The sequence below is a fragment of the Gorilla gorilla genome, chromosome 8 (assembly GCF_029281585.2).
Source record: "Gorilla gorilla gorilla isolate KB3781 chromosome 8, NHGRI_mGorGor1-v2.1_pri, whole genome shotgun sequence".
NCBI lineage: Eukaryota > Metazoa > Chordata > Mammalia > Primates > Hominidae > Gorilla > Gorilla gorilla.
Window position 1 is genome coordinate 65,657,075 of NC_073232.2, and position 27,949 is coordinate 65,685,023.

General features: G+C 41.9%; 1 protein-coding gene across 1 annotated transcript; it reads left to right on the plus strand.

Annotated features, from left to right (window-relative positions):
• Window positions 1-1,226: 1,226 nt before the first annotated feature.
• Window positions 1,227-23,167, plus strand: LOC129525050 (arf-GAP with GTPase, ANK repeat and PH domain-containing protein 5-like). Its single transcript, XM_063709742.1, is given in 9 exon segments — window positions 1,227-1,602; window positions 1,972-2,040; window positions 4,338-4,406; window positions 7,059-7,093; window positions 14,666-14,766; window positions 17,359-17,394; window positions 20,699-20,750; window positions 21,382-21,542; window positions 21,544-23,167. Coding segments are annotated over 9 exon segments (2,058 nt in total). The 5' UTR covers window positions 1,227-1,379; the 3' UTR covers window positions 22,856-23,167.
• Window positions 23,168-27,949: the final 4,782 nt, after the last annotated feature.

The following is a 27,949-nucleotide window of genomic DNA, read 5'->3' on the forward strand; positions in this document are numbered from 1 at the left end:
CCCAACTTCAGGTATTTCTTTATATCAGTGTGAAAACAGACTGCTATACTTTCTGATAATCATGCTTAAGCAATTGGGGAATTCAGACTACCTGGGATCAAACTATGGCCCCACCCTTAGAAGTCATGTGACCTTGGGGAGGTTACTTACCTTCTCCATCTCAACAATTTCTGTAAAATCTGTAACATGGGATTGTTTCTGAGGGTTAAATGAGCATAGCACAGTGGGGACACTGTCAGGCACACACTACTTGCCAGATGTCGAGTATTCATCTTTATTGAAATAGGACTGTGGTAAGCCACTTTATGGCTCTTGATTTTGTATGAGAAAATCATGCTTAGTGCCTTGTTAGTAAAAGAAAGAAAATCTGAAAGTCCCTGCCATGGAAGGAAGAAATAGCGGGGAGAAAAGGGAGTTGGTAAGTTTCAGCATTTCAGAGCTTGGAGGGACAAGTTAGGTTTCTATTTTATGGAGAAGGAGGTGGAGGCAGGATGGGTCCTAAGGTGTCATTCAAAACACACAGCCATTGAGAGTAGAGCTAGGGCCCCAGGGATTGCTGTGGTCAAGTTGCGGACAAAAATGACCACTCGTTGGAAGACAGGAGAGGAGTGTTTAGTTACAAAAGCAGTCAACAATTCAGGTGTATCTATATTCAGTCAGCAAAGAAAAGTTGTTCAACTTGGTTGCTAAGGGGACCCACTCTGCTGAGGCTTTGTATAGAACTCATAGAGGAAGATGGCTTCAAGTAATGAACTACCCTGTGCTTTTCTTAGGACTAAAATCTCAGGAAGCTGGTGATGAATGAAAACCTTAGTCCCACTGGCACTGCACGAGGGGCCAGGAGAGCAGCAGCATCATAAGCCACAGGGTGGGGCAGCCAAGGCAGGGGCATTCTGAGCTGTTGGGGAGGGGTGGCAGGCAGGGTGGGGCACTGTGAGCTGTCGGGGAGGGCACTGTGAAGTGTGGGGTGGGGCATTGTGTGCCACATGCCTGGGCTCCCACCTGGGGCCAGTGGGCTTCAGTCTGTAGGTGACTACAGAAGAGGGAGGAGCTCCGTCTGTTCTCTCTTCAGGCAGTTGTTGTGTCTCTCAGCGCTTGTTGGGTTCACAACCTATTAAATAAGCCGGCTGGTCTTCACCCTCCCAGACAAGTCAACTCAGGGGAGGCAGCAGGGTGCGGGCCTTGGCCCGCAGCCCTAGCCGGGGCCGGGGCCGGGGCCGGGGCCAGGGCTGGTGCCCGGGGCGCGCTGTGAGGTGGGCAGGCGAGGAGCGGGAAGACCATCTCTGCAAGTGCAGCATAGCCTCGGCCTAGGACAGCGGGAGTGCGTGGCCAAAGCTGTGAGCAGAGGCACAGGTGGTGGCAGACAGTAGAGGCGCCCCATGGGTAACATACTGACCTGTCGTGTGCACCCTAGCGTCAGCCTCGAGTTTGACCAGCAGCAGGGGTCGGTGTGTCCCTCTGAATCTGAGATCTATGAGGCAGGAGCTGGGGACAGGATGGCAGGAGCGCCCATGGCTGCTGCTGTACAGCCTGCTGAAGTGACTGTTGAAGTTGGTGAGGACCTCCACATGCACCACGTTCGTGACCGGGAGATGCCTGAAGGTAAGGAGGTGATAGGTGCCATCTACCCTCGGCTTGCCTCTGGCTGCTGCTGTCTCCAAGGTTCCCTTTGAGGCATCCCCCACTTCGAGCTCCTTTCTGCTTGTAGCCAGCTTTCCCGGGGGCTGGCCAGGAACAAAAGCTGGCTCTGCCTTGAATTCCCACCCCTTAGTCTTTCCCCACCGAGTCCAGTCAGTTTCTTTTCGCCTCCCCTCCCAATCGCCCAGTTCTTGCTCTCTCATCTCATTCTCCCAGGCTGGCAGGGGACCATTTATTTATGGCTCTTGTCGAATAAGCAGCAGTTGAATAAATGAGTTGATAAATTTTTATAAATGATTACATCTTTTTTCTTTTCTCCCTCTATACATATAGCTTTGGAGTTTAACCTTTCTGCCAATCCAGAGTCAAGCACAATATTCCAGAGGAACTCTCAAACAGATGGTGAGACAACAGTGTCTGTAGCTCTGTTTATTATCCTGTGGGACTTTGTTTAGGCTTCTTTGAGCTATTCTCTTCCTTTTCTCAATAAAAACTCAAATATCCCAACTTTTCAGTACCCATCTTATTTTTTCTTTGTACCTATCCAGATGGTACCTAAGTGAAGGAACCAGATAAGTGCCTAATTGTTTCCTTTGTTAAAGTAGCCAAATCTCAGGACAGTTCCTATTCAAATATTTGGGGATTTCTTATTTAAAATCAGAATGGAGGTTGCCACGGGAGAGGCTATATGGTATTCTTAATGGGCTGCTTTAAGTCACCTTGATAGAAGCTGCTTAGTTTCTTCTAACTGTAATTTGAACACAGAAGGAAAAAGAAAAAAGGAGAGTGCTTAAAATAATTGTGAAAGGTGTAAAATGTCACAGCCGGGGCTGCAGAAAAATGGTTGTGTGTGTGTGTTTGGGGTTTCTCAAAGGAGTTTACCTATGAGGCTGTGATTACTTTAAAATTCTTACTTTAACAGAAAATGTGTCTCCAGATTTATTCTGGTGACTTAACAGACTTTATTTACCTCCTTGTTCTAAAAGAGAGGTGGGGATTGGTTCATGGTCAAAACTTTCAAAACACATGAAACGTCAATGTAGACTTTTAATGTGTAATATAAAGATTGCAGGTTAAAATGTCAGACCTTCCCTGTAAGAGTGTTTGTTGCCGTGGCTCCCCCTTTGTCCTTTCCCCTCCTGACAATAGCATCTTGTTCAAAGATAAGAAAGTTACAGTTTTGGCTGGGCTTGGTGGCTCACGCCTGTAATCCCAGCACTTTGGGAGGCCGTGGCAGGCGGATCACCTGAGGTCAGGAGTTCGAGACCAGCCTGGCCAACATGGTGAAACGCTGTCTCTACTAAAAAAAAAAAAATACAAAAATTAGCTGGGCGTAGTGGCGCATGACTGTAGTTCCAGCTACTCACAAGGCTGAGGCAGGAGAACTGCTTGGACCTGGGAGGTGGAGGTTGCAGTGAGCAGAGATCACACCAATGCACTCCAGCCTGGGTGACAGAGCGAGACTCCGTCTCACAAAAAAAAAAAGGAAAGAAAGTTGGAGTTTTTTAGTCTCTACACTGTTGGTAGAGGCAGGAGATGGGAGCCAGTAGAAAACAGAAAACAATTAGTTGGTTTGCCTCTAAAATTTTGCAAAGAGATGAATGTAAGTAAAAGTAATTCTGGGTAATAATATGGTTCTTGAATAAAAACTGAAATTTTCAAAATAGAAAACATTGCATCATAAACATATTAAATCCAGTTGGCTTATTGGTTTCATTTAAATGCCAGAGATTTCATTACTGTAGAGAAAATGCCTTATAGCTCTTCTATTTAAACTTTGGTTGGGCTCTTAATTTTTAAAGAGGTAGGATAATTAAGACTCATTATGAGTGTGACTTTGTAACTTGGAAGTACTATCTTCACATTTCAAGATATTTAAGGATTGCTTTAGAATAAACAAATGCATTATGTGAATTAATTGTTTGTACTTTTATACACAAAGCATGTAAGTACTTGTGTAAACTTATACTCTGCTTGGTGATGTTAGGAAAGCCTGATGGATGTTACACAGCAGTTAGTAGATGGGTAGTGTTGGATGAGAGCCCAAAAGTGGCTCTTTATTGTCATTCTTTAGGATTACAACACAGTTTATGTATGTCTCACTTGGCCCTTTCCAATACAAATAAGGCCTGTGTATGTTCTCCCTATGTATTGCTAATGAAGAAATGAAAACTTAGAGATATCACATGACTATGGAAGACAGCTACTCAAGAGAACTAAGGTTCTGTGTCCTCAGAATGAAATGAAAGTGACAGATATGACGAATTTACTTTTTTAAAAATTTAAAAACTCTAGAATACATCTTATATTTTGCCTATAAAATAGACCTGTCTTTTAAAACTTACTGCCCTCTTGATTTATTTTATGCGAAGTTGATTTTACACAACTCAAAGCCAAAATTTACCTCTTCTTTTTTTTTTTTTTTTTTTAATAAAGGAAGGTGTAATTGTGTTACTCATGTTGGCCTCAACTTCCTGACCTGGGTTCAAGTGATTTTCCCATCTCAGCCTCCTGAGTAGCTGGGACTACAAGCATGTGCCATCTTGCCTGGCTCTATCTTATGTCTATACATTCATTTCAATGGATAAGAATCAAAGTAGAGATAGTGAAATAGCCTAAATGCAGCAGTCGAATAAACGAGTTGATAAATTTTTATCAATGATTACATCTTTTTTTCTTTTCTTCCTCTATGCATATAGCTTTGGAGTTTAACCCTTCTGCCAATCCAGAGGCAAGCACAATATTCCAGAGGAACTCTCAAACAGATGGTGAGACGACATTGTTTTTTCCGCCAAGAAAAAGAATAAAAGCTCTTGTTTGATCAGGTTATAGAAAGTATTTAGAAAAACTCATATTGGTTTAAATTTTTCACCTTTTCACATGTTCACTTGTCTTATTTTAATATGTGATATACTTTCCTTTAGTTGTTATGATGTTAGTGAAAACGTGTAACCTTTTTGTTTATACATTTTGCCATCTTTTTATCAACACAATTAATTTGTCATGTGATGGAGGAGTCATGGATTTCTCTTTATAATTCTTGGATTTATCTTTATTTATAATTAATGGATTTATCTTTATTTATAATCCCTTTTCCCTTGCTCCAAAAAGTACATTTTAAAGATGAATGATAGAACTTAGGCTTCAGCTTGGTTTTCATTTAAACAAATTAAAAAACGTAGTTGTTTATCATCAGGGATTGAATCTGTGATTTGGGCCTCCTCTTACACAGTCCTCTGACCACATTCATTTACCACATCCAAGTTCACGCTACTCAAAAGTTTTAGGTTATTAACTTTTTCATTTGATGTAATGTAAATTGAAACATGCCCTACTCCTGCTTATTTCCCTTAATGTTATGTTAAATCCTCATTTATTTGCCAACAAGCCATACACAGCCAAGTTTTCCAGTTGACTTAAACAGCAAGAATACAAGTGCGGGTTCTATAATAATGTGCGAAGTAATGCAGCACAGTAAAACATGGGAGTTTGTAACCTTTGTTTTTATAGTTTGAGTAGACTTTGCCCATCTTGAGTCAGTTATTTCTGGTTAGAATTTGTCTTCATTTTTTACATTACTATAAAGAGATACCTAAGGCTGGGTAATTTATAACAAAAAAGAGGTTTAATTGGCTCAAAGATTTTCAGGCTGTACAAACATGGCTTTAACATCTGCTTCTGGTGAGGGCCTCAGCAAACTTACAATCATGATAAAAGGCAAAGGGGAAGCAGGTGGTTCCACACGGTGAAAGAGGGAGGAGAGAGGGGAAGGGGGAAGGTACCACACACTCTTTTTTTTTTTTTTTTTTTGAAATGGAGTCTCACTCTGTTGCCCAGGCTGGAGTGCAATGGCACGATCTTGGCTCACTACAACCTCCATCTCCCAGGTTCAAGCAATTCTCCTGCCTCAGCCTCCCGAGTAGTTGGGACTATAGGTGGGCACCATAACACCTGGCTAATTTCTGTATTTTTGGTAGAGACAGGGTTTCACCATGTTAGCCAGGCTGGTCTGAAACTCCTGACCTCAAGTGATCTACCTGCTTCAGCCTCCCAAAGTGCTGGGATTACAGGCTTCAGCCTCCGCACCTGGCCAGTACCACAGTCTTTTAAATTACCATAATGAGAATTTGCTTATTCCCATGAGGATGGGACCAAGCCATTCATAAGGAATCCACTGCCATTACCCAAACACCTCCCAGTAGGCCCTGTCTCCAACATTAAGGGTCACATGTTAACATGAGACTTGGAGGGGCAACATATCCAAAACATATCAGAATTGTATTTCCCAGTTCCTTCCAGAGCCATGGGCTTCTCACACCTAGACAGCATGGAAGCAGTAAAAGAAAAGCTATTCCATGTCCCTCACTCTTCGCTGGTAGGAACTTTTGCCTACAAGGCCCTTCCAGCATCAAAGGCAGAGGCAGTGTAGGAAACAAAGCATGGCCCAAGTCCCTCTTGGGGCTTTTATTATTCTGGCCTCTTTTTAGAGGAAAAATATGATTTTTTGTGCTGCAGACACCATGTCCAATTAGGTTTGTATACTCATTTTAAACATCAAAATTTAGCCCAGGCTCTGTGGCTTACACCTGTAATCCCAGCTCTTTGGGAGGCTGAGGTGGGTGGATCACAAGGTTAGGAGATCAAGACCATCCTGGCTTACACAGTGTAACTCTGTCTCTACTAAAAATACAAAAAACAATCAGCTAGCCATGGTGGCACATGCCTGTAGTCCCAGCTAGTCAGGAGGCTAAGGCTGAAGAATTGCTTGAACCTGGGAGGCAGAGGTTGCAGTGAGCTGAGATCCCACCACTGCACTCGAGCCTAGGTGACAGAGTGAGACTCCATCTCAAAAAAAAAAAAAAAAAATTAAGATACATTACTTTCCAGTTGTGTAAAGACCGTTTTTTAATTTTGATTTGTTTTTAGTGACTTATTAGTAGATAACCACTGTGTGGTTCAAGATGCTTACAGGGATTCTGTTGCATCTAGAGATACGTGTCTGGTCAGGAAGTAGTTCTTAGAGCTGTTAGCTCTTAGAGTCTGATAATTAAAGTAAGCTATGTGTAAATGCAGAATGAGAGGATACTAATGGATCATGGCTCATATATGCAACAGTTAAACTTTTTATTAGCTAAATTTTTCATCTGGCCGAATTTTTTTACCCTTTTCTTTTGTACATGAGGATTCTTTCATTTGTATGTAATAGAAACAAAAAGTAAACTAAATGAAAAACTAAGTTTTTAGATTTGACTTATGAAATTAATCATGCCAGATAATTTAAATTATAAATTATTGAAAATTATTTTTTAAATGGAATTTTGTCTCATTTTTACATAGGAGTAATCAGTAAGATGTTAACAACTACTTTTATTTTATGGTATTTGTATCAGAAGTGACCAGGTTTTTTTTTTTATTCTTAGTTGTAGAAATAAGAAGAAGCAACTGTACAAACCATGTAAGTAAACACTCAAATAGTTAAGAAATTGATAGTTCGACATAAAAGGATGTCTCTCTTGATTTCTTTAAATTACAATGTGGACCTGGTGGTGGTAGCATGGACCTCTTTTTGTGGATTTTCTAAATCTCTTCTATTTTCCTGAGTATTAAATTTATCCAGAAAAGTGTTTAGCTTAGCGTGTCCACCTTTTAAAGATTTCTGACATTTAAGTTAAATTTCAATAGTCTGGTTCAAAAGATCTGCCTTACGGCTGGGCATGGTGGCTAACGTCTGTAATCACAGCACTTTAGGAGGCCGAGGCAGGCTGATCATCTGAGGTCAGGAGTTTGAGACAACCCTGACCAACATGATGAAATTCTGTATCTACTAAAAATACAAAAGTAGCCAGGCGTGGTAGTGCATGCCTGTAATCTCAGCTACTCAGGAGGCTGAGGCAGAAGAATCACTTGAACCCAGGAGGCGGAGGTTGCAGTGAGCCAAGATCGCGCCATTGCACTCCAGCCTGGGCGACAGAGCGAAACTCTGTCTCAAAAAAAAAAAAAAAAAAAAAAAGTGCCTTAAATATTTAATCTTATTTTTAATGAAAGAACAAAAATACAATAGTTAATTGCCAGCACTGTCTATTGACTTTCTATCACAGCAGGTAAAAGCATACCTTCCCCGCTACACCATGATCTTATGTTTCTCCCTGTGTTTCTTCCAATTGTAGCACACTTTTTAATTAAATCAGTAATATTTACATGATTATGACTCTGCAAATATTATTCACTGCTAAGTCATATGGTGTTTTCACTGTGCCTCTGCATTCCATGTCCTTCATCCTGTCTCTGAAACAGTTCTGAAATCTGAGCACTTCTGCAATTCTCCTGGGTCTTCTTTTTTCCTAGCCTATGTTAGTTTATCTATCCAAATATCGTTAAGTAGGCTCTGGGTGCTCTGTTTGCTTTCACATCCATTATTTTTTAGCATGAAGCTAATTTTCTGACTATATTCATTTGCCTGTTTTCTAACAGCTGTTTTTCCCCCAAGTATTGTAGCATTTATCACATGCCTTTCAAAGATATTTTCCATCTGCAAAAACACATCTGTTCCTTTTTATGTGTGTGTGGGGGGCAACTTTCTTTGGCCTTTTGTCATCCTAGTTCAATATAGCGTGGGTTTCCCTAGATATGCTCGATGTCTGCTTTTCTGGGCTAACTCGTTAAAGTCTTTTGGGATCTCACGTAACTGCTGTCTTGTGTGGGATCGCCTGAGTCCTAGATTCTGTGTTTCCTTCTGTCCTGTTATCGTCTCTAGTTGTACTTGAACACATTTTCCTGGGTGGAGATGTTAAAATCCCTCCTCTTTGATAGAGAGTACACCTCTAGGTTGAATCTAAATTGTATGGTTCTGAAGACATTTTGCAGTTGTGCTCTTATTACAGTGTTGTTCTTGAATCTATTGCCGGTGTGTAATATGTTATTTACAACCAGGTTTTAGTTATCTGCGGAAGCTTTTTAGAATCTCTCTCTCTAAGGTTCTGAAATTTTATAACAGCTTGTTGGGGATCTTTTCATTTTATTGAGGCTACTAAACCTGCAGACTATCTCTTCTTGAGAATTTTTTGTTTTCTCTGTTCCTTTTTTACTGATAGTCTTGTTATTCAGATGCTAGGCTGCTTAGACCAGTACGCCTGCATTGATTTTTAATTTTTCCCCTTCTATTTTTTTCAGTTTGTCTTTTTATTCTAGTTCTGGGATATTCAGTGACTTTATCCTCTACTATTTCTATTGAATTTTATATTTTTTGAGAGTGTTTTAAGATTTTTTTTTAAGTTTTGCTCCTGATTTTGACTGGTCCTATCAATTCCTTTTTTCTATTGTTTTGATCTCTTTTCTTGGAGGCTTCCCTCCAATGTGGGGTGGTCCCTGGCCTGCTTTATTTAGAAGCAGGATTTCTGTTAACTGATAGCACTCAGTGTGAGGCCTTAGAAGCCTGACTAGCTTTTCATTTGGGAGACCTCAGTGTATTATCTGGGGATCTTTATTGAAGACATTTCAGTTTCTTCTGAGAAGGATCTCCCAATTTTCTGCCTGGAAAGTAAAAGCAGGCCTGGAAAGGAAAAGCAGAGTTAGCGAAGAAAGTTGGAGCTCCATTTTTGGTGTACAGTTTTCTTTATATCTCAGGTTTAAGCCATGGTATCTCTGAGCCAGAAATTCTAAGGTTTGATATATCCAGAGAACACACATCTAAGTTTCTTGTCAGATGGAAGGACAGATGGACTTGGGCTCTAGTTAGAGATTTGCAACTGACCTTGCTGGCTTTTTTTTTCACGTTTTACCCTACTTTCCAAAGTGCCATTTGCCTGTAAGTTCACAACCTGCCTTTAGTTCTGCAAGACAAACTGGCTCACTTCTGTTCCAGTCACTTTCTGTAGGCACCAAAGTTGTGTTTCTGTGTTATTTACCACTCCTTTATCTACTTTTTATGTCTCAGCATTTATTAAAAATTATCTCTGTCAACCTTCTGTGCTGGTCATGGGTGTAACCTTTATTTTATGACTAACGAGGCTTCCAGAGGGAGACGAAATAAATTTGTGGTCAATCTATTATATTTAATCCAAATTTAGGACCTATGTTTAAATCAAAGTCTAATTTGAGTATAATGATATTAAAGCCAGAAAATTTTTTAAATTAATGTATCTATAATAAGCATATTACACTTTTCTCCTAAGGCCTTATTTAATATTTTCATTCAAAGTTTATCCACTGCCATGTGCTTCCCATTACTTCACAACATAGATGGAGCTGTTTTCCTGAATGCCCAAAGTGTTAGAAATATTTAAGTTAATTAAGATTTGTTCATTTTTAGCCTGGTCAACATAGCAAGACCTCATGTCTACAAAAAGGTTAAATAACAAATTAGCCAGGCCTGGTGGCATGCGCCTTTCGTATTACCTACTCAGGAGGCTGAGGCAGAGGATCGCCTGAGCTCAGGAGTTTGAGGCTGCAGTTAACTATAATTGCACCACTGCACTCCAGCCTGGGCAACAAAGGGAGACCCTGTCTCAGAAAAAGGAAAAAAGTTACTAATTCTTTAAAAACCTATCTAAAATTTGTCCTGCCCAAAAGGAGAGTGAAAAATATGAACTTTAGTCTTTGTTTTATTTTATGTTTGCTGAGAAAAATGCTGTACTTTATTTATTTATTTATTATTTCCATAGGTTTCTGGGGGAACAGGTGGCATTTGGTGACATGACTAAGTTCTTTAGTGATGATTTGTGAGATTTAGGTGCACCCATCACCTGAGCAGTATCCACTGAACCCAATTTGTAGTCTTTTATCCCTCACCCTCCTCCCAGCCTTTCCCCCAAGTCCCCAAAGTCCATTGTATCATTCTTATGGCTTTGCATCCTCATAGCTTAGCTCCCACATATGAAAGAGAACATGATATTTGGTTTTCCATGCTGAGTTATTTCACTTAGAATAATAGTCTTACTTCCATCCAAGTTGCTGGGAATGCCATGAATTTATTCCTTATTATGGCTGAGGTGGTATTCCTCATATACATATATATATATATATATATATATATATATATATGTATGTATATATATATATATATATGTATGTATATCACAGTTTCTTTATCCGCTCATTGATTGATGGGCATTTGGGCTGGTTCCATGTTTTTGTAATTGTAATTTGTTTGAGTTCCTCATAGAGTCTGGATAATAGCCCTTTGTCAGATGTATAGACTGTGAAGATTTCCTCCCACTCTGTGGTTGTCTGTGTACTCTGCTGATTGTTCCTTTTCCTGTGCAGAAGCTCTTTAGTTAAGTCTCACCTATTTGTTTCTGTTGCATTTGCTTTTGTGTTCTTGGTCATGAAGTCTTTGCCTAAACCAGTGTCTAGACGGGTTTTTCCAATGTTATCTTCTAGAACTTTTATGGTTTCAGTCATAGATTTATGTCCTTGATCCATCTCGAGTTGATTTTTGTGTAAGGTGAGAGTTGAGGATCCAGTTTCCTTCTCCCGCATGTGGCTTGCCAATTATCCCAGCACCATTTGTTGAAGAGGGTTTACTTTCTTCACTTTATGTTTTAGGTGGCTTTGTTGAAAATCAGTTGGCTATAGGTATTTGAGTTTATTTCTGGGTTCTCTATTCTGTTCCATTGGTGTATGTGCCTATTTTTATATCAGTACCGTGCTATTTTGGCGACTATGGCCTTATAGTATAGTTTGAAATCAGGTAATGTCATGCCTCCAGATTTGTTGTTTTTGCTTAGTTTTGTTTTGGCTATGCTGGTTCTTGTTTGGTCCATATAAATTTCAGGTTTTTTCTAGTTCTGTGAAGAAGGATGGTGGTATTTTGATGGGAATTGCATTGAATTTGTAGATTGCTTTTGGCAGTACGGTCATTTTCACAATATTCATTCTACCCATTCATGAGCATGGGGTGTCTTTCCATTTGTTTGTGTCCATGACTTCATTCAGCAACGTTTTGTAGTTCCCAACGGCATATCAAAAAGATAATCTGGCCAGGCACGGTGGCTCACACCTGGAATCCCAGCACTTTGGGAGGCTGAGGCGGGCAGATCATGAGGTCAGGAGTTCGAGACCAGCCTGGCCAACATGGTGAAACCCCATCTCTACTAAAAATACAAAAGTTAGCCGGGCGTGGTGGCGCTCACCTGTAATCCCATCTACTCAGGTGGCTGAGGCAGGAGAATCGCTTGAACCTGGGAGGCAGAGGTTGCAGTGAGCCAAGATCACCGCATTGCATACTCCAGCCTGGGCAACAGAGCGAGACTCCATCTCAAAAAAAAAAAAGATAATCCACCATGATCAAATGGGTTTCATACCAGGGATGCAGGGATGGATTAACATACACAAGTCAATAAATGTGATACACCACATAAACAGAATTAAAAACAAAAAATCACATGATCATCTTAACAGAGGCAGAAAAAGCATTTGACAAAAGGCAGCATCCTTTTATGATTAAAACCCTCAGCAAAATCAGCATACAAGGGTCATATAGCTCAATGTAATAAAAGCCATCTATGACAAACCCACAACCAACGTAATACTGAAAGGGGGAAAAGTTGAAAGCATTCCCCCCGAGAACTGGAACAAGACAAGGATGCCCACTCTCACCACTTGTATTCAACATACTACTGGAAGGCCTAGCCAGAGCAATCACACAAGAGAAAACAATAAAAGGCATGCAGATCAGTAAAGAGGAAGTCAAACTGTTGCTGTTTGATGATGATATGATCATATACCTAGGAAACCCTAAAGACTCCTCCAAAAAGCTCCTAGAACCGATAAATGAATTCAGCAAAGTTTCAGGAGACAAAATTAATGTACACAAATCAGTAGCTCTGTTATACCCCAGAAGTGACCAAGCTTAGAATCAAACCAAGAACTCAACCCCTTTTCTGATAGCTGAAAAAATTAACTAAAATAACATAAAATACTTCGGAATAGACCTAACCAAGGAGGTGAAAGATGTCTACAAGGAAAACAACTTTAGTATTTTTAATGGGTTAAAATGAGAGGCAGCAGGTACAGCAGAAGAAGTCAGTGCGTGGGCATCCGCATCCAATGGGTACTGCACCTTTGATGGTAAGGCTTTGGTTTTGACTTACTAAATTACTAGGTACGATTATTTTCTAGTTTTTGTCATTAAACCTTAAAACTACTAAGTAACCCCTTCCATTTCTTTTTAAATATTGTAAAATTTCTTACTCTCATTTATGCTGACTGACGTTAGATTATTTGTTTCTATTTTGTGACTACCTTAAATAATACCTATAAACAGTAAACTGTTAGTAGTGTTTTTGCTGTAATTAAATGTAGTAAGACTTACCTTCCAAATGATAACTGAATTGTCAAACACTTGTTGAAGTTTTGGATTTACTCAAAACTCTATGCTCAGCAGCTGGAGGTAGGAAGAGTAAGGGCCCTCCCTTACTCTTATGGAGAGGCATACTTTCTCACGAGGGGAATACTCTGCAGGAATTAGCATCTTGTAAGCAGTGGTGAATTCAACTGATTAGTGTATAAAAATACATTTTTTGGTGTGGCTGCTGACAAAGAGATCCAAGAGGGTAGATGGAGTCGAGCTTGCTGAAGCAAGGAAAGAGAAAAGCAGTATTCTAGGCAGAGAGCAGGGGTAGAGCAGGAAAATGGCTAGGTGCAGGTCAGATGATTTATAGAATGAAATTGATCAAGTTTTGAAGTGAATGCAAAGTATTCTCCGAGAGTCTCATTTGAGTCATGTCTTGGCAGTCTTATTTAAACATGAAGTGAAAGTTAGATTTTTTAAGTTGTCATTTGTTTTCAGGGTGTGAGAGAATATTTAAGTGATACTCTTTTTATCCTCCACATAAGAAAATAGGACTAGAGAAACCTATGGCTTCCTCACTTGTTGGTGGCCTAGCAGCCCTGGCACACAGAGCCTCTGAATCTGAAACACTTCTTTTGTAACAATATCACCTGAAATAATACATTTAGGATTAGCAATTTAGTAAATGCATTAGTCTTGTATTCACTGCAATAAAATGCTCTTGTAGCAGGATTATTTAATACATTACATTTTATCGTAGTAAATAAATAATAGAAGGGCTGGGCGCCGTGGCTCACGCCTGTAATCCCAGTACTTTGGGAGGCTGAGGCAGGCAGATGGCGAGGTGAGGAGATCGAGACCATCCTGGCTAACACGGTGAAACCCCGTCTCTACTAAAAATACAAAAAGTTAGCCGGGCATGATGGCGGGCACCTGTAGTCCCAGCTACTCAGGAGGATGAGTCAGAAGAATGGCGTGAACCCGGGAGGCAGAGCTGGCAGTGAGCCGAGATCGCGCCACTGCACTCCAGCCTGGGCGACAGAGCGAGACTCCGTCTCAAAAATAAATAAATAAATTAATTAATTAATTAATTAATAGAAATTCTCGGCTGCTTTTTATTGCTGTAGAAAAAAATGAAATCTTATTTTGAACTTTTTTTTTTTTTTTTTTTTTTTTTTGAGACGGAGTCTCACTTTGTCTCCCGGCCTGGAGTGCAGTGGCGCGAACTCGGCTCACTGCAAGCTCCGCCTCCTGGGTTCACCCCATTCTCCTGTTACAGCCTCTCGAGTAGCTGGGACTACAGGGGCCTGCTACCATGCCCGGCTAATTTTTTGTATTTTTAGTAGAGACGGGGTTTCACCATGTTATCCAGGATGGTCTCGATCTCTTGACCTCGTGATCCGCCCGCCTCCACCTCCCAAAGTGCTAGGATTACAGGTGTGAGCCACCGCGCCCGGCGAAGCCGACTTTTCCCATTATTTTTAACGGTAATTCATAAAATCCTTGTTAGGTTTGGTGACAGGTACCATATTAAGGGCAGCATTTTATAACCCATATCTTAAACATCATCTCTGGAAGTTGAGAGCCTCCAATGGGTTTTCTATAGAGTGCACATGATACCACACTCAGGCAGTTCATGGAGTGTAAGACATATCTTAGTGCTTTGTCATTTGACATTTTAACTGAGAAAAAAAATACACTTTGATAAGTTTGACTTACACTTCCCTTCCCCTTCAGGTATCTACTGAGCGTTTCAGTCAACAATACAGCTCATGTTCGACAATATTCCTTGATGACAGCACAGCCAGCCAGCATTATCTTACAATGACAATAATATCGTGAGTACAACTATGCTGCCGAGGGACAGATTCCTTTATTCTAAAATTATTTCAGCCATTTGGTTGTCCTCTTCAGCAATCAGTTTAAGAAATTGGAGTCAACCATATATTGATATCCAGATTCTCAATATTAAGTATCAGTTTCTCTTTTAATCTTAGACGTCGTAGTGGAAGGAAAAATCAGTTAGCAAAGAAGCAATCCCAGAAACAGTGTATCTTTTTGATGCCTTTATGCCTTTAGACAATGTGGAACACAGTGAGAAGGATAGGTTCCCTTTATTGAATGTTTTTTGTGGAAACTTAGTTTTTCAATGCATCATAGGCCCAAATCAGTGTGCACTACTTTGGGCATTATCCTTGGAAGAAGGAACAGCTTTTCTTCTTCTGGCACCACAGTGTATCTGCATTTGAATTTCTCCCATTGTGCATGAGCACCTCGTGGGCCACAAAGATGCACTTTGAGAGCACCCTGAGATGAAGTTTATTTTAAAAGGAACAACAACCAACACCACCACCAGCTTCACAGGGGCCGTCCAGTGTACATTATTCTCATCTCCTTGGGTTATTAGTCTTGATTTTTAGAACACAGTTTGGAAAGTGCTAATTTAGAATATTAATGTCTTTATCTTTAATTTAACTTTTCATTCTGTAAACATAACTAGCTTATAAACAATTTTGTTTCAAATGCACTAGCCTTTTTAACTAATTCAATTGTCAATAACTTTTACTTCAATTAAGAGTGGCAAGTTTACACTCATAATAATGTCACTTTCCTCCCTCCCTTTTAACAATAGTTGAGAGGAAATTGTGTTTCGAACAAGAACTGGACTCAAACTCTGTCTCAAGTCCTGAGCTTTGGGACCTATTGAGTAATCACTAAATGTCTGTAGTCAGCCAAGTCTCTTAAATCTTTGAGCACACATACACAAAAATTACTTTGACTAGAGTCCCTGGCTTCTTCTGAGTTCCAAAGATTTTGATATGTTAGCATATAATTCAAAAGCAGCTTTGAAGATTAATTTTGCTGAAACAAATTTTGTGCTTTTTTCCTCATTATTCTACTTTTTAGAAGTCTACTTTTGAGAGTATAGTAAGTTTTAATTTGCCACCAGCAAGTTTGAGAAATAATCATTTGGTGTATTCACTATTGGTGAAATAAAGTTATTGAACAAATTAGTAGGGCAAATTGGCTTCAAGAAGATATTTTGAAAAATGTTTTATCATGAATCAGTAGTGCACTGTTGTCAGTGGGATAGGTGGAACTCGCTGAGATCACTTATGCAAGGTTTTTTTCAAAATACAAGTCTGCAAACACATGTATCTTCCCATCTCCATTTTCCCTCTATCTCTAGGCACTGAGAAGCCTTTTAGGAAAATCGGGATGGATGTGAGGCATCTTTCTGTGAAGAAAAGCATCCCAGAAGATTCTGATTTTCACCCCAGCTCAATCATTCCAAACTTTGCTGCTGATTGAAATCACCTGGGAAACGTTTACCAAGAACCTTGATGCCCAAAGCCATACCCAATACTAATTAAATTAAAATGTCTCATGTTGAAGATGAGGCAGATATTAAAGCTTCTCAGGCGATTTTAATGTGCAGCAAAGTTTGAGAGCCACTGCTTAATTTGAGTTTAGGACGAGAAACTGCTCCTATTTGGTGGGACCTTGGGCAATTCAGTTTTAAGGTCTGTTTCCCTGATCTGTAAAACGAGTGTTGAATTAAATGTCACATAAGGTCATTGGTCCTTTCCAGCATGTAACTTTAAATTCTGTGATTTTAAAATTATTTCAGAGATGAAAACTACTTGAAGCACTATAGACATATCCATCTTACATGCTAATGTTACAGGCTTTTTAAAAAGTGCTAATATTGTGTAGACCTATTTGTAGAATTGAGATTTGCCTTCCCTCAGTTAACTGTTTTGAGCCTCACTGTACAAAATTAGCTGGGCGTGGTGGCACATGCCTGTAATCCCAGCCACTTGGGAGGCTGAGGCAGGAGAATCTCTTGAACCCGGGAGGCAGAGGTTGTGGTGAGTTGAGATCACACCATTGCACTCCAGCCTGGGCAACAAGAGCGAAACTCCATCCACCCCCCCACCCAAAAAAAAAATTATCTGGGCATAGTGGCGCAAACTTGTAGTCCCAGCTTCTTGGGAGGCTGAGGCATGAGAATCGCTTGAACCTGGGTGGTGGAGGTTGTGAGGAGTCAAGATGGCACCACTGCAGTCCAGTCTGAGCAAGAGAGACAGACTCTGGGTCAAAAAATAAATAAATATATAAAATAAATCGCATGGGACGAAAGGTTTCGTGGGTAGAAAAGCATATAACAGGGAAATCTGTTATTATTTATATATTGTAATCACCAACAGAAACGCGTCTTCTAACGGCATATTTCCTTGCATTTTGGTTCTCATATTTTTGTAAAAAACAAAGAAATGAAAACAAAGTGCCCTTATGGTACTGTTCTGAACTAGAAGATTTGAATTTCAGGGCCACTAGGAGAGTTTCCTCTGCCCCCCTTTTAAAAAATGTCTTCAGGCCTAACAAATGATAACATCTATTGTTATGAATTTTTTTTCCTTCCACAGTGTGACCTTGGAGATACCTCATCATATCACACAAAGGTGAGCTTTTTAGAAACCTGTCTTGTTATTCTAGCTAATTACTTTGCAAGATATCAAGCTCAGTGTTAGGTCACAGCTCTAGACATCATAAGCTGTATTGTGCCTACTAAAATATCGAAGCAAATTATTTGTATTTTGTTTGTTCCTTAAGACTCTCATAATTCTTAAATGATTGAGAATCTCAAAGAGTATGTGTTTATATTGATTATATTGATATTTAGTGTGGTAGAATTACACAATTGAAATTTTTTCAAAATCTATTTTTAGTTTAGATTTCACAGCCTTACCACTGTTGATATTATGGGCTAGATAATGCTTTGTTGTGAGGACTGTCTTGTGCATTGCAGAGAGTTTAGCAGTATTCATGGCCTCTACCAACTAGATGTCAGTAGTAACCCATGACCCAGGTTATAACAACAGAAAATATTCCTTGAGAACAGTATTGTTAACAGAAATTTTTCATTGAAAAATAACTTTTCTACAACAAAAAGTTGAGTAAAAAGTGTTTCATGTATTTATATTATTTAAAGTCTCTCATGTTGAGCTTAATAGGAGACAAATGGATTCTCTAGAGCTTTCTTTGCAATTTTCTTTAAAGAAGCAATAAGAGGCTGGGCACGGTGGCTCACACCTGTAATCCCAGCACTTTGGGAGGCTGAGGCGGGCGGATCACAAGGTCAGGAGATCGGGACCATCCTGGCTAACACGGCGAAACCCCGTCTCTACTAAAAATACAAAAACTTAGCTGGGCATGGTGGCATGCATCTGTAGTCCCACCTATTCTGGAGGCTGAGGCAGGAGAACCGCTTGAACTTGGGAGGCGGAGGTTGCAGAGAGCTGAGATCGTGCCATTGCACTGCAGCCTGGGTGACAGAGCAAGACTCTGTCTAAACAAACAAACAAAAAAAGCAATAAGCTGGTGGGGTGCAGTGGTTCACACCTGTAATCCCAGCATTTTGGGAGGCCGAGGTGGGTGGATCACTTGAGGTCAGGAGTTTGAGACCAGCCCGACCATCATGGTAAAACCCGCCTCTACTGAAAGTACAAAAAATGGCTGGGCGTGGTGGTGCATGCCTGTAGTCCCAGTTACTTGGGAGGCTGAGGCAGGAGAATCGCTTGAGCCTGGGAGGTGGAGGTTGCAGTGAGCCGAGATCTCACCATTGCACCCCAGCCTGGGTGACAGAGAGAGACTCTGTCTCAAAAAAAGAAAAAAAGAAGCAATAAGATGACCTAACCTCATGCAAATATGTAGTTGGTAGAAGGTGTATTTTTAAAGTTTTCAGACAGTTGTGGGTATTTGTTAACACTAAATCAAAACTTCACAAGTGGTGGTTTCTTAAATTAGTTACGGTGGCATTTTACATATTAATAAATTTATTCCATGAGTACTCATTGATCTTTCTTGCACAGTAAATGGATCTTTTGCTCCATACTTGCATTTATAATATCATGCATTAGTTACTTGGAATATATTGGTTTATGTTTTATTGTGTCAAAAATCACTTTTAGTTTAACCACCAATCTTACTTTAACACGCCTTTAAGTATTGAAAAGCTGCCAAGCCTACAGTAGAAGGAACAAGTTTTTCAAAGTCCACAGGAAAGCTTAAATTTTATCATTGGGAACAAATACATATTTCCCTTGAAGTGACAACCTCTCACTTCATTTATTTTTGAGAATGATAGTTGAACTGGTTTTTTAGACCGAGTTTCACTCTGTCACTTGGCTGGAGTGCATTGGCATGATCTCAGCTCAAGCAATCCTCTCACCTCAGGCTCCTGTGTAGCTGGGCCCACAGATGTGTGGCACCATGCCAGGCTAATTTTCTTATATGTTTGATAGTGACAGGGTTTCGTTATGTTGCCTAGGCTGGTCTCAAACTCCTGAAGGAGCTCAAGCCATCTGCCTGCTTTGGCCTCTCAAAGTGCTGGGATTTTACAGGCGTGAGCCACTGCGCTGGCCCAGTTGTACTTTTAAATGAAAATGATGTTCTGTGAAAAAAGTGATTTTTCAGTTCACAGTTAAATCACGGATTCTTTAAGAACAAAAAAAAAGCGCTTCTGGTTAACTTTCCACTTATTCAGAATATTAGAGACATGTCAAGATTTAACAACATTAATTTTTACTGCTTCATCAAAGACATTCTTAAGAAATTCAGGCTATGTTTTTTACCTGTAGGGGACAGTGAAGAATAGAATGACTACTAATGTAATTGGTACCACTGCCTTGATTTATGCTGAGAAACCAGCCATTGTACCCACTTTTGCTTTTATACAATCATGGCAAGTGTCAATGAAAAAGCAGGCAATGACTTTGTATTACTTTCACAAATTTTTAAAATTTTTCATCAGCTTTCTCAGGTTTAATTAGTATGATTCAGAACAGTGTTGGCCAGGCACAGTGGCTCAGGCCTGTAATCCCAGCACTTTGGGAGGCCAAGGCAAGCGGATCACCTGAGGTTAGGAGTTCAAGACCAGCCTGGCCAACATGGTGAAACCACATCTCTACTAAAAATACAAAACTTAGCCAGGAGTGGTGGCAGGTGCCTGTAATCCCTGCTACTTGGGAGGCTGGGGTAGGAGAATCACTTGAACCTGGGAGGCGAAGGTTGCCATGAGCCGAGATCGCACCATTGCACTCCAGCCTGGGCAACAAGAGTAAAACTTGGTCTCAAAAAAAAAAAAAAAAAAAAAAAAAGAACAGTTATGACCTCTTAGGCCTTCTGGAAGGGGTCTTCGGGATCCCGAGAGGTCCACAGAGCACATTTGGAGAACCACTGGTTTGTACATAGGCACAATGCATTAGTTTTACAAAGTTTAAAGTTCATCAAAGACTGGCCTCTTAAAAAGGCAGATGAGTTTGTCATTCAAACAACAGAAAGTACATAAATACATCATGAGAGTGTACTACAGAGAACTAAAGAGAAAGGAAGCTAGGAAACCCTGAATCACATTTACATTTATTAAAGTTTACTACTACTGCTTTGTAGAACATTCTTGTGTTTCAATGTGTGGTTAGAAGAGTGAAAATATGTTTGGTTTATTGCCATGGCCTGTTAGGGAGAGTCAATACTCACGGGCATTTCTGACTGGTTATCATATAAAAGACTTCATGGTACAGGCCATGATGTGCTGAGAAAGAAGAAGTCAGGAAACCCTCTGCAAGTCAGGATCCAGGAGAAGAATTCGTAAAAACTGCTTTGGTAAAGTAAACACCAAAGCACACAGGAGGCAGTATTTTACTAAACAAATATTATACTAAGATATTAACAGTTTTTGAAGTAATGCGCTTTCTTATTTTATAGAGACGCAGATAGATCTTTGAGGACACTTGATGAACAGTTACACTCATTTGCGGTAAGTGGCACTTTTATTGAGGTTGTATTTTCATCGTACACTTGTATCTGTTTCATGCTGAAGTCAAAGCCATCTTTTTTTAAATCTTCCCCATTTCATGTTGCATTTAGTCATCTTAAGTGTTGTGAAAAGAATGTGCTGGAGTGAGAACTGATTTGCAGCTCTGTTTAGTTAGTGAGCTAGTATGAGTAAATATACTATCCAAACAACAGAAAATGTATCTTTTTTTTTTTTTTTTTTTGATGGACTCTCTTTCTGTAGCCCAGGCTGGAGTGCAATTGTGCGATCTTGGCTCACTGCAGGCTCTGCCTCCCAGGTCCCTGTTCAAGCAATTCTCCTGCCTCAGCCTCCTGAGTAACTGGAATTACAGGCATGTGCCACCATGCCCAGCTATTTTTTTTTCTTTTTTTTTTTTTTGTAAAGACAGGGTTTCACCATGTTGGCCAGGGTGGTCTTGAACTCCTGACCTCGTGATCCACCCACCTTGGCCTCCCAAAGTGCTGTGATTACAGGTGTGAGCCACCATGCCTGGCCCAGAAAATGTATCTTTTTAAAAGGTAATTGTGAGCTGTCTATAGGACCCTGCAAGCCACTACCCAATTTTTGAAGCCATTCCTCCTGTTCCACACAGGTTTCCACCGTGCACATTACCAAGAAAAGAAATGGAGGTGGGAGTTTAAATAACTATTCCTCCTCCATTCCATCGACTCCCAGCACCAGCCAGGAGGACCTTCAGTTCAGTGTTCCTCCCACTGCCAACACACCCACGCCCGTTTGCAAGCAGTCCATGCGCGTCCAACCTGTTTACATCTGAGAAAGGGAGTGACCCAGACAAAGAGAGGAAAGCCCCGGAGAATCATGCTGACACCATCGGGAGCGGCAGAGCCATCCCCATTAAACAGGGCATGCTCTTAAAGCGAAGTGGGAAATGGCTGAAGACATGGAAAAAGAAATATGTCACCCTGTGTTCCAATGGCATGCTCACCTATTATTCAAGCTTAGGTGATTATATGAAGAATATTCATAAAAAAGAGATTGACCTTCGGACATCTACCATCAAAGTCCCGGGAAAGTGGCCATCCCTAGCCACATCGGCCTGCGCACCCATCTCCAGCTCTAAAAGCAATGGCCTATCCAAGGACGTGGACACCGGGCTGGGTGACTCCATGTGCTTCAGCCCCAGTATCTCCAGCACCACCAGCCCCAAGCTCAACCCGCCCCCTTCTCCTCATGCCAATAAAAAGAAACACCTAAAGAAGAAAAGCACCAACAACTTTATGATTGTGTCTGCCACTGGCCAAACGTGGCACTTTGAAGCCACGATGTATGAGGAGCGGGATGCCTGGGTCCAAGCCATCCAGAGCCAGATCCTGGCCAGCCTGCAGTCATGCGAGAGTAGTAAAAGCAAATCCCAGCTGACCAGCCAGAGCGAGGCCATGGCCCTGCAGTCGATCCAAAACATGCGTGGGAACTCCCACTGTGTGGACTGTGAGACCCAGAATCCTAAGTGGGCCAGTTTGAACTTGGGAGTCCTCATGTGTATTGAATGCTCAGGAATCCACCGCAGTCTGGGCACCCGCCTTTCCCGTGTGCGATCTCTGGACTTGGATGACTGGCCAGTTGAGCTCAGGAAGGTTATGTTATCTATTGGCAATGACCTAGCCAACAGCATCTGGGAAGGGAGCAGCCAGGGGCAGACAAAACCCTCAGTAAAGTCCACGAGGGAAGAGAAGGAACGGTGGATCCGTTCCAAATATGAGGAGAAGCTCTTTCTGGCCCCACTACCCTGCGCTGAGTTGTCCCTGGGCCAGCGCCTGCTGCGGGCCACCGCTGATGAGGACCTGGGGACAGCCATCCTGCTGCTGGCACATGGCTCCCGTGAGGAGGTGAACGAGACCTGTGGGGAGGGAGACGGCTGCACGGCGCTCCATCTGGCCTGCCGCAAGGGGAATGTGGTCCTGGTGCAGCTCCTGATCTGGTACGGGGTGGACGTCATGGCCCAAGATGCCCACGGGAACACAGCGCTGACCTACGCCCGGCAGGCCTCCAGCCAGGAGTGCATCAACGTGCTTCTGCAGTACGGCTGCCCCGACGAGTGCGTGTAGTATCTGTTTTATTTGACTGCAGTCTTCTTGGTGCAAAAACAAAATGGGAAAAATAAGGATAACTCAGAATTTCAAAAGGAAATCACAAATTCAGCTAATAATAGCATTTTCAGTACTTTCATAAACTAAGTAAATACACAAGATGTTGATTTTTCTGACCATAAGACATATTTTGTGTCCTTTTGCCGAGGTGGATGTGTTAGTCTCAGGCCCTCCTGGCCACATTGCCCAAGTCACACAGGCTTCTGTATTATGTATTTAGATAAAATGTGTGAAAATATATTTGAAATAAAGTTCATAAATATGCATTGATTTTTGTACACATGGCACCTCTTTTTCATTTTTATTTTTATTTTTTTTTTTGGACGATGTTTTGCTCTGTCACCCCAGCTGGAGTGCAGTGGCGTGATATCTGCTCACTGCAAGCTCTGCCTCCCGGATTCACACCATTTTCCTGCCTCAGCCTCTCAGGTAGCTGGGACTACAGGTGCCTGCCACCACACCTGGCTAATTTTTTGTATTTTTAGTAGAGACGTGGTTTCACCGTGTTAGCCACGATGGTCTCGAACTCCTGACCTCGTGATCCGCCTGCCTCGGCCTCCCAAAGTGTTGGGATTACAAGCGTGAGCCACCGTGCCCGGCCCATGGCACCTCTCTTAATTTATAAATTGAACAGGATGTGAAGTAATAATGTCAGCTAGTTGAGATAAGAGGGTTACAGATCGGCTGGGCGCAGTGGCTCACACCTGTAATCCTAGCACTTTGGGAGGCCTAGGTGGACTGATCACCAGGTCAGGAGATTGAGACCATCCTGGCTAACATCATGAAACCCCATCTCTACTAAAAAATGCAAAAAATTAGCTGGGCATGGCCGGGCGTGGTGGCTCACACCTGTAATCCCAGCACTTTGGGAGGCCGAGGCAGGCGGATCACAAGGTCAGGAGATCAAGACCATCCTGGCTAACATGGTGAAACCCCATCTCTGCTAAAAATACAAAAAAAAAAAAAAAAAAGCCAGGTGTGGTGGCGGGCACCTGTAGTCCCAGCTACTCGGGAGGCTGAGGCAGGAGAATGGCGTGAACCCAGGAGGTGGAGCTTGCAATGAGCTGAGATCGCACCACTGCACTCCAGCCTGGGCGACCAAGCGAGACTCCATCTCAAAAAAAAAAATTAGCTGGGCATGGTGGCAGGCACCTGTAGTCCCAGCTACTTGGGAGGCTGAGGCAGGAGAATGGCATGAACTCAGGAGGCAAAGCTTGCAGTGAGCAGAGATTGTGCCACTGCACTCCAGCCTGGGCAACAGAGTGAGACTCGGTCTCAAAAAGAAGAAAAGAGGGTTACAGATCATTGCACATGGAAAATATTCCCAGCAGTAAACACTTCCATTAAGGTGATCTACAGCTTTTAAAAAGGAGCATCTCAGAATAAGATGGTGGTACAATTTGCTTACTGAGAAAGGAAAAAACACATGAGTATATTACAAAGGGAAAAGAAGGAATGCGATTTCTCATGATTGAAAGCTTGATTTAGATTGCATACAGCTTTTGCTACCCAAGACCAAGCGGCTCTGGCAAGACAGGGTGGTTTTCCGAATGCCAGACCGAGGTGCCTTATGAAGGCAGCTGCTGATGGTTCCAGATGTAGAGAGATAGGTGATGCAGGAGGGAAAGCTGGATTGGAAAAGGGAGAGTTTTGTAGACGGGCTACGCTTATTGTGCCTTAGAAAGAGCAGAGCCGGTAGCCTCTAGTCATCATTTCGATATACAGGACTAGAGCATGAATCTGATGTAGAGCTACAGAATGAAGAGCAACAGCAGCTGTTTAAATACCGAGAAAGTGTGTAGAATGAAATTGGACAAGCCAAGCATGGTGTTTTCATGCCTTTAGTCCTAGCTACTTCGGAGGCTGAGGTGGGGGAATTACTTGAGCTCAGTAGTTTGAGTCCAGCCTGGGCCAGATGGTGAGACCCTGTATCTTAAGAAAAGAAAAAATAAGACCAGGTACAGTATCTCATGCCTGTAATCCCAGCACTTTGGGAGGCCAAGTTGAGAGGACTGCTCGAGTGTAGGAGTTCAAGACCAGACTGGGCAATAAAGTGAGACCCATTTCTACCAAAAAAAAAAATCAAGAAATTAGCTGGACATGGTGGCACATGCCTGTGGCCCCAGTTACATGGCATGGCAGGCTGAGGCAGGAAGATCACTTGAGCCCAGGAGGTGGAGGCTGCAGTGACCCATATTCATGCCACTGCACTCCAGCCTGGGCAACAGAGTGAGACCCTCTCTCAAAAACAGATCAAGTGGACAGAAAATAGGTCGGTAAGGACTAATCATTTAAGGGACAAGCCCCCAGAAGAGTGGCTACTAGAGTGGGAGGAGGAAAAGCAGAAGGAGAAAGAGTTGAAGGTAGGCGAGGCTGTGGTCCCAGTGCTGAATTCTGCCAAGCAGTGACTTGATTCATGAACACTCACTGGATGCTGACTCTGTTGCTCTTCTGAGTGCTGGGGTAGAGGAGAGGAGAGATGGAGCACAGTTCTTGCTTTTATGAGCTTATGTTCTAGGAAGTTCAAACAAGTATTTTTTCAGGTAGTATGAAATAGCAGGAAGAGGAAGCAGGCTAAAGGGACACAGAGTGATTGGGGGCTATTTTAAGTAGAATGATAAGGAAGAGCCTGTCTAGAGAGCTATTTGAACAGTGACCTGACTGAAGGGACAACAGAAAGCAGTGCTGACATTACAGGTAGCAGGATGACTGCCAAGACAGAAACGCATTTCATATGTGTTTGAGGAACAAACAGCAAGGTGACCAGCATGGGGAGAGTGAAGAATGAGGGAAAACTTGAATGAGAATAAAGCAATTCCCATCTTGGATGCTAATCTGCCATATTCTGATTAATCCCAGTTCCAAGAATTCATCTACGATTTCTATTTTATCTTTTTTAAAAAATTATTTTTTATTTTTTATTTTTTGAGACTGAGTCTCACTCTGTCTCCCAGGTTGGACTGCAGTGGCACAATCTCAGCTCACTGCAAACTTCACCTCCTGGGTTCAAGCGATTCTCCTGCCTCAGCTTCCCGAGTAACTGGGATCACAGGCGCCTGCCACCACGCCTGGCTAATTTTTGTATTTTTAGTAGAGACGAGGTTTTACCATGTTGGCCAGGCTGGTCTGGAACTCCTGACCTCAGGTGATCCGCCCACCTTGGCCTCCCAAAGAGCTGGGATTACAGGCGTGAGCCACCGTGTCTGGCCATACACATCCCTACTGAAGCCCGCATTACCCTTTCCCTATGCTATATAAGCCCTGGGTCGGGGAGGTGGGGGTAATGGCACAGGGATCCACCATCTTATCTTGGTGCCATCCCTGACTTGGCTTCTGTTCGTAAATGCCTATTAAATGTTTCTTTCTGAGAAACTGGATTTGTCAGCCTCTTTCTTTGGTATCTCAGGTTCCTTGGCCTTTGCGGGTAGGTTTATATAGACCTGCTCAGCACGGAACAGGCAGTTTCTCAAAAAATTAAAAATAGAATTACCAAATGATCCAGCAATATCACTTCTGGGTATATAGCCAAAATAATTGAAAGCAAGGTCTCATAGAAATATTTGTACACTGATATTTATAGCAGTGGTATTCACACTCGTCAAAAGATGGATGCAGCCTAATTGTCCATAGGCAGATGAATTGATAAAATGTGGTATATACATACAATAAAATATTCTTCAGCCTTAAAAAGGAAGGAAATTCTAACACATGCTACAACGTGGATGAACATTGAGGACCTTATGCTAAGTGAAATAAGCCAGTTAGAAAAAGACAAATACTGTGTTCTTTCACTTATGTGAAGCGTCCAGACTGAGTAAGCAAACTAATTAGAAACAGTAAGTAGAACAGGGGTTGCCAGGGACATGGGGAAGGGAGAAAATGGGAAGTTGCTTAGTGGATATAGAGTTTTGATTTTGTCAGATGAAAAAGTTCTGGAGATTGGTTGCATGGCAATGTGAATATACTCTACATTACCCAACCCAAGGGCTCTCCTTGACCCCTGTTCCAACTGCCACTTAGAAGTGGTTAAGGTAGTAAATTTTATGTATATTTTACCACAATTCAAAACAGAATTATTTTTTTTTGTTATAATTTTTTGAGATCCCTCACTCTGCTGCCCAGGCTGGAGTGCAATGGCACTGTCTCGGCTCACTGCAACCCCTGTCTTCTGGGTTCAAGCGATTCTCCTGCCTCAGGCTCCCAAGTAGCTGGAACTTACAGGCACATGCCACCATGCCCAACTAATTTTTGTATGTTTAGTAGAGACAGGGTTTCACCATGTTCACCAGGCTGGTCTTGAACTCCTGACTTCAGGTGATCCACCTGCCTTGGCCTCCCAAAGTGCTGGGCTTACAGGTGTGAGCCACCATGCCCGGTTGTCAAAATAGGTGTTTTTTTTGTTTGTTTGTTTTTCAGATGGAGGTTTGCTTTTGTTGGCCAAGCTGGAGTGCAATGGCAGGATCTCGCCTCACGGCAACCTCCACCTCCCGTGTTCAAGCAATTCTACTGCCTCAGCCTCCCGAGTAGCTGGGATTACAGGCATGCACCACCATGCCCAGCTAATTTTGTATTTTATTTTAGTATAGATGGGGTTTCTCCATGTTGGTCAGGCTGGTCTCCACTTCCTGACCTCAGGTGATCCACCCACCTTGGCCTCCCAAAGTGCTGGGATTACAGGTGTGAGCCATTGCGCCTGGCCTTTTTTTTTTTTTTTTTTTTTTTTTTTTTTGTGATGGACCTTCACTCTTGTTATCCAGGCTGGAGTGCAATGGCATGATCTCAGCTCACTGCAGCCTCTCCTCCCGGGTTCAAGCGATTCTCTTTCCTCAGCCTCCTGAGTAGCTGGCATTACAGGCATGCACCACCATGCCTGGCTAATTTTGTATTTTTAGTAGGTATGGGGTTTCTCCATGTTGATCAGGCTGGTTTTGAACTCCTGACCTCAGGTGATCCACCTGCCTCGGCTTCCCAAACTGTTAGGATTACAGGCGTCAGCCACTGCGCCTGGCCTGAAAAAAAATTTTAAAGTTTGAGAAAATACAAAATTTTCAT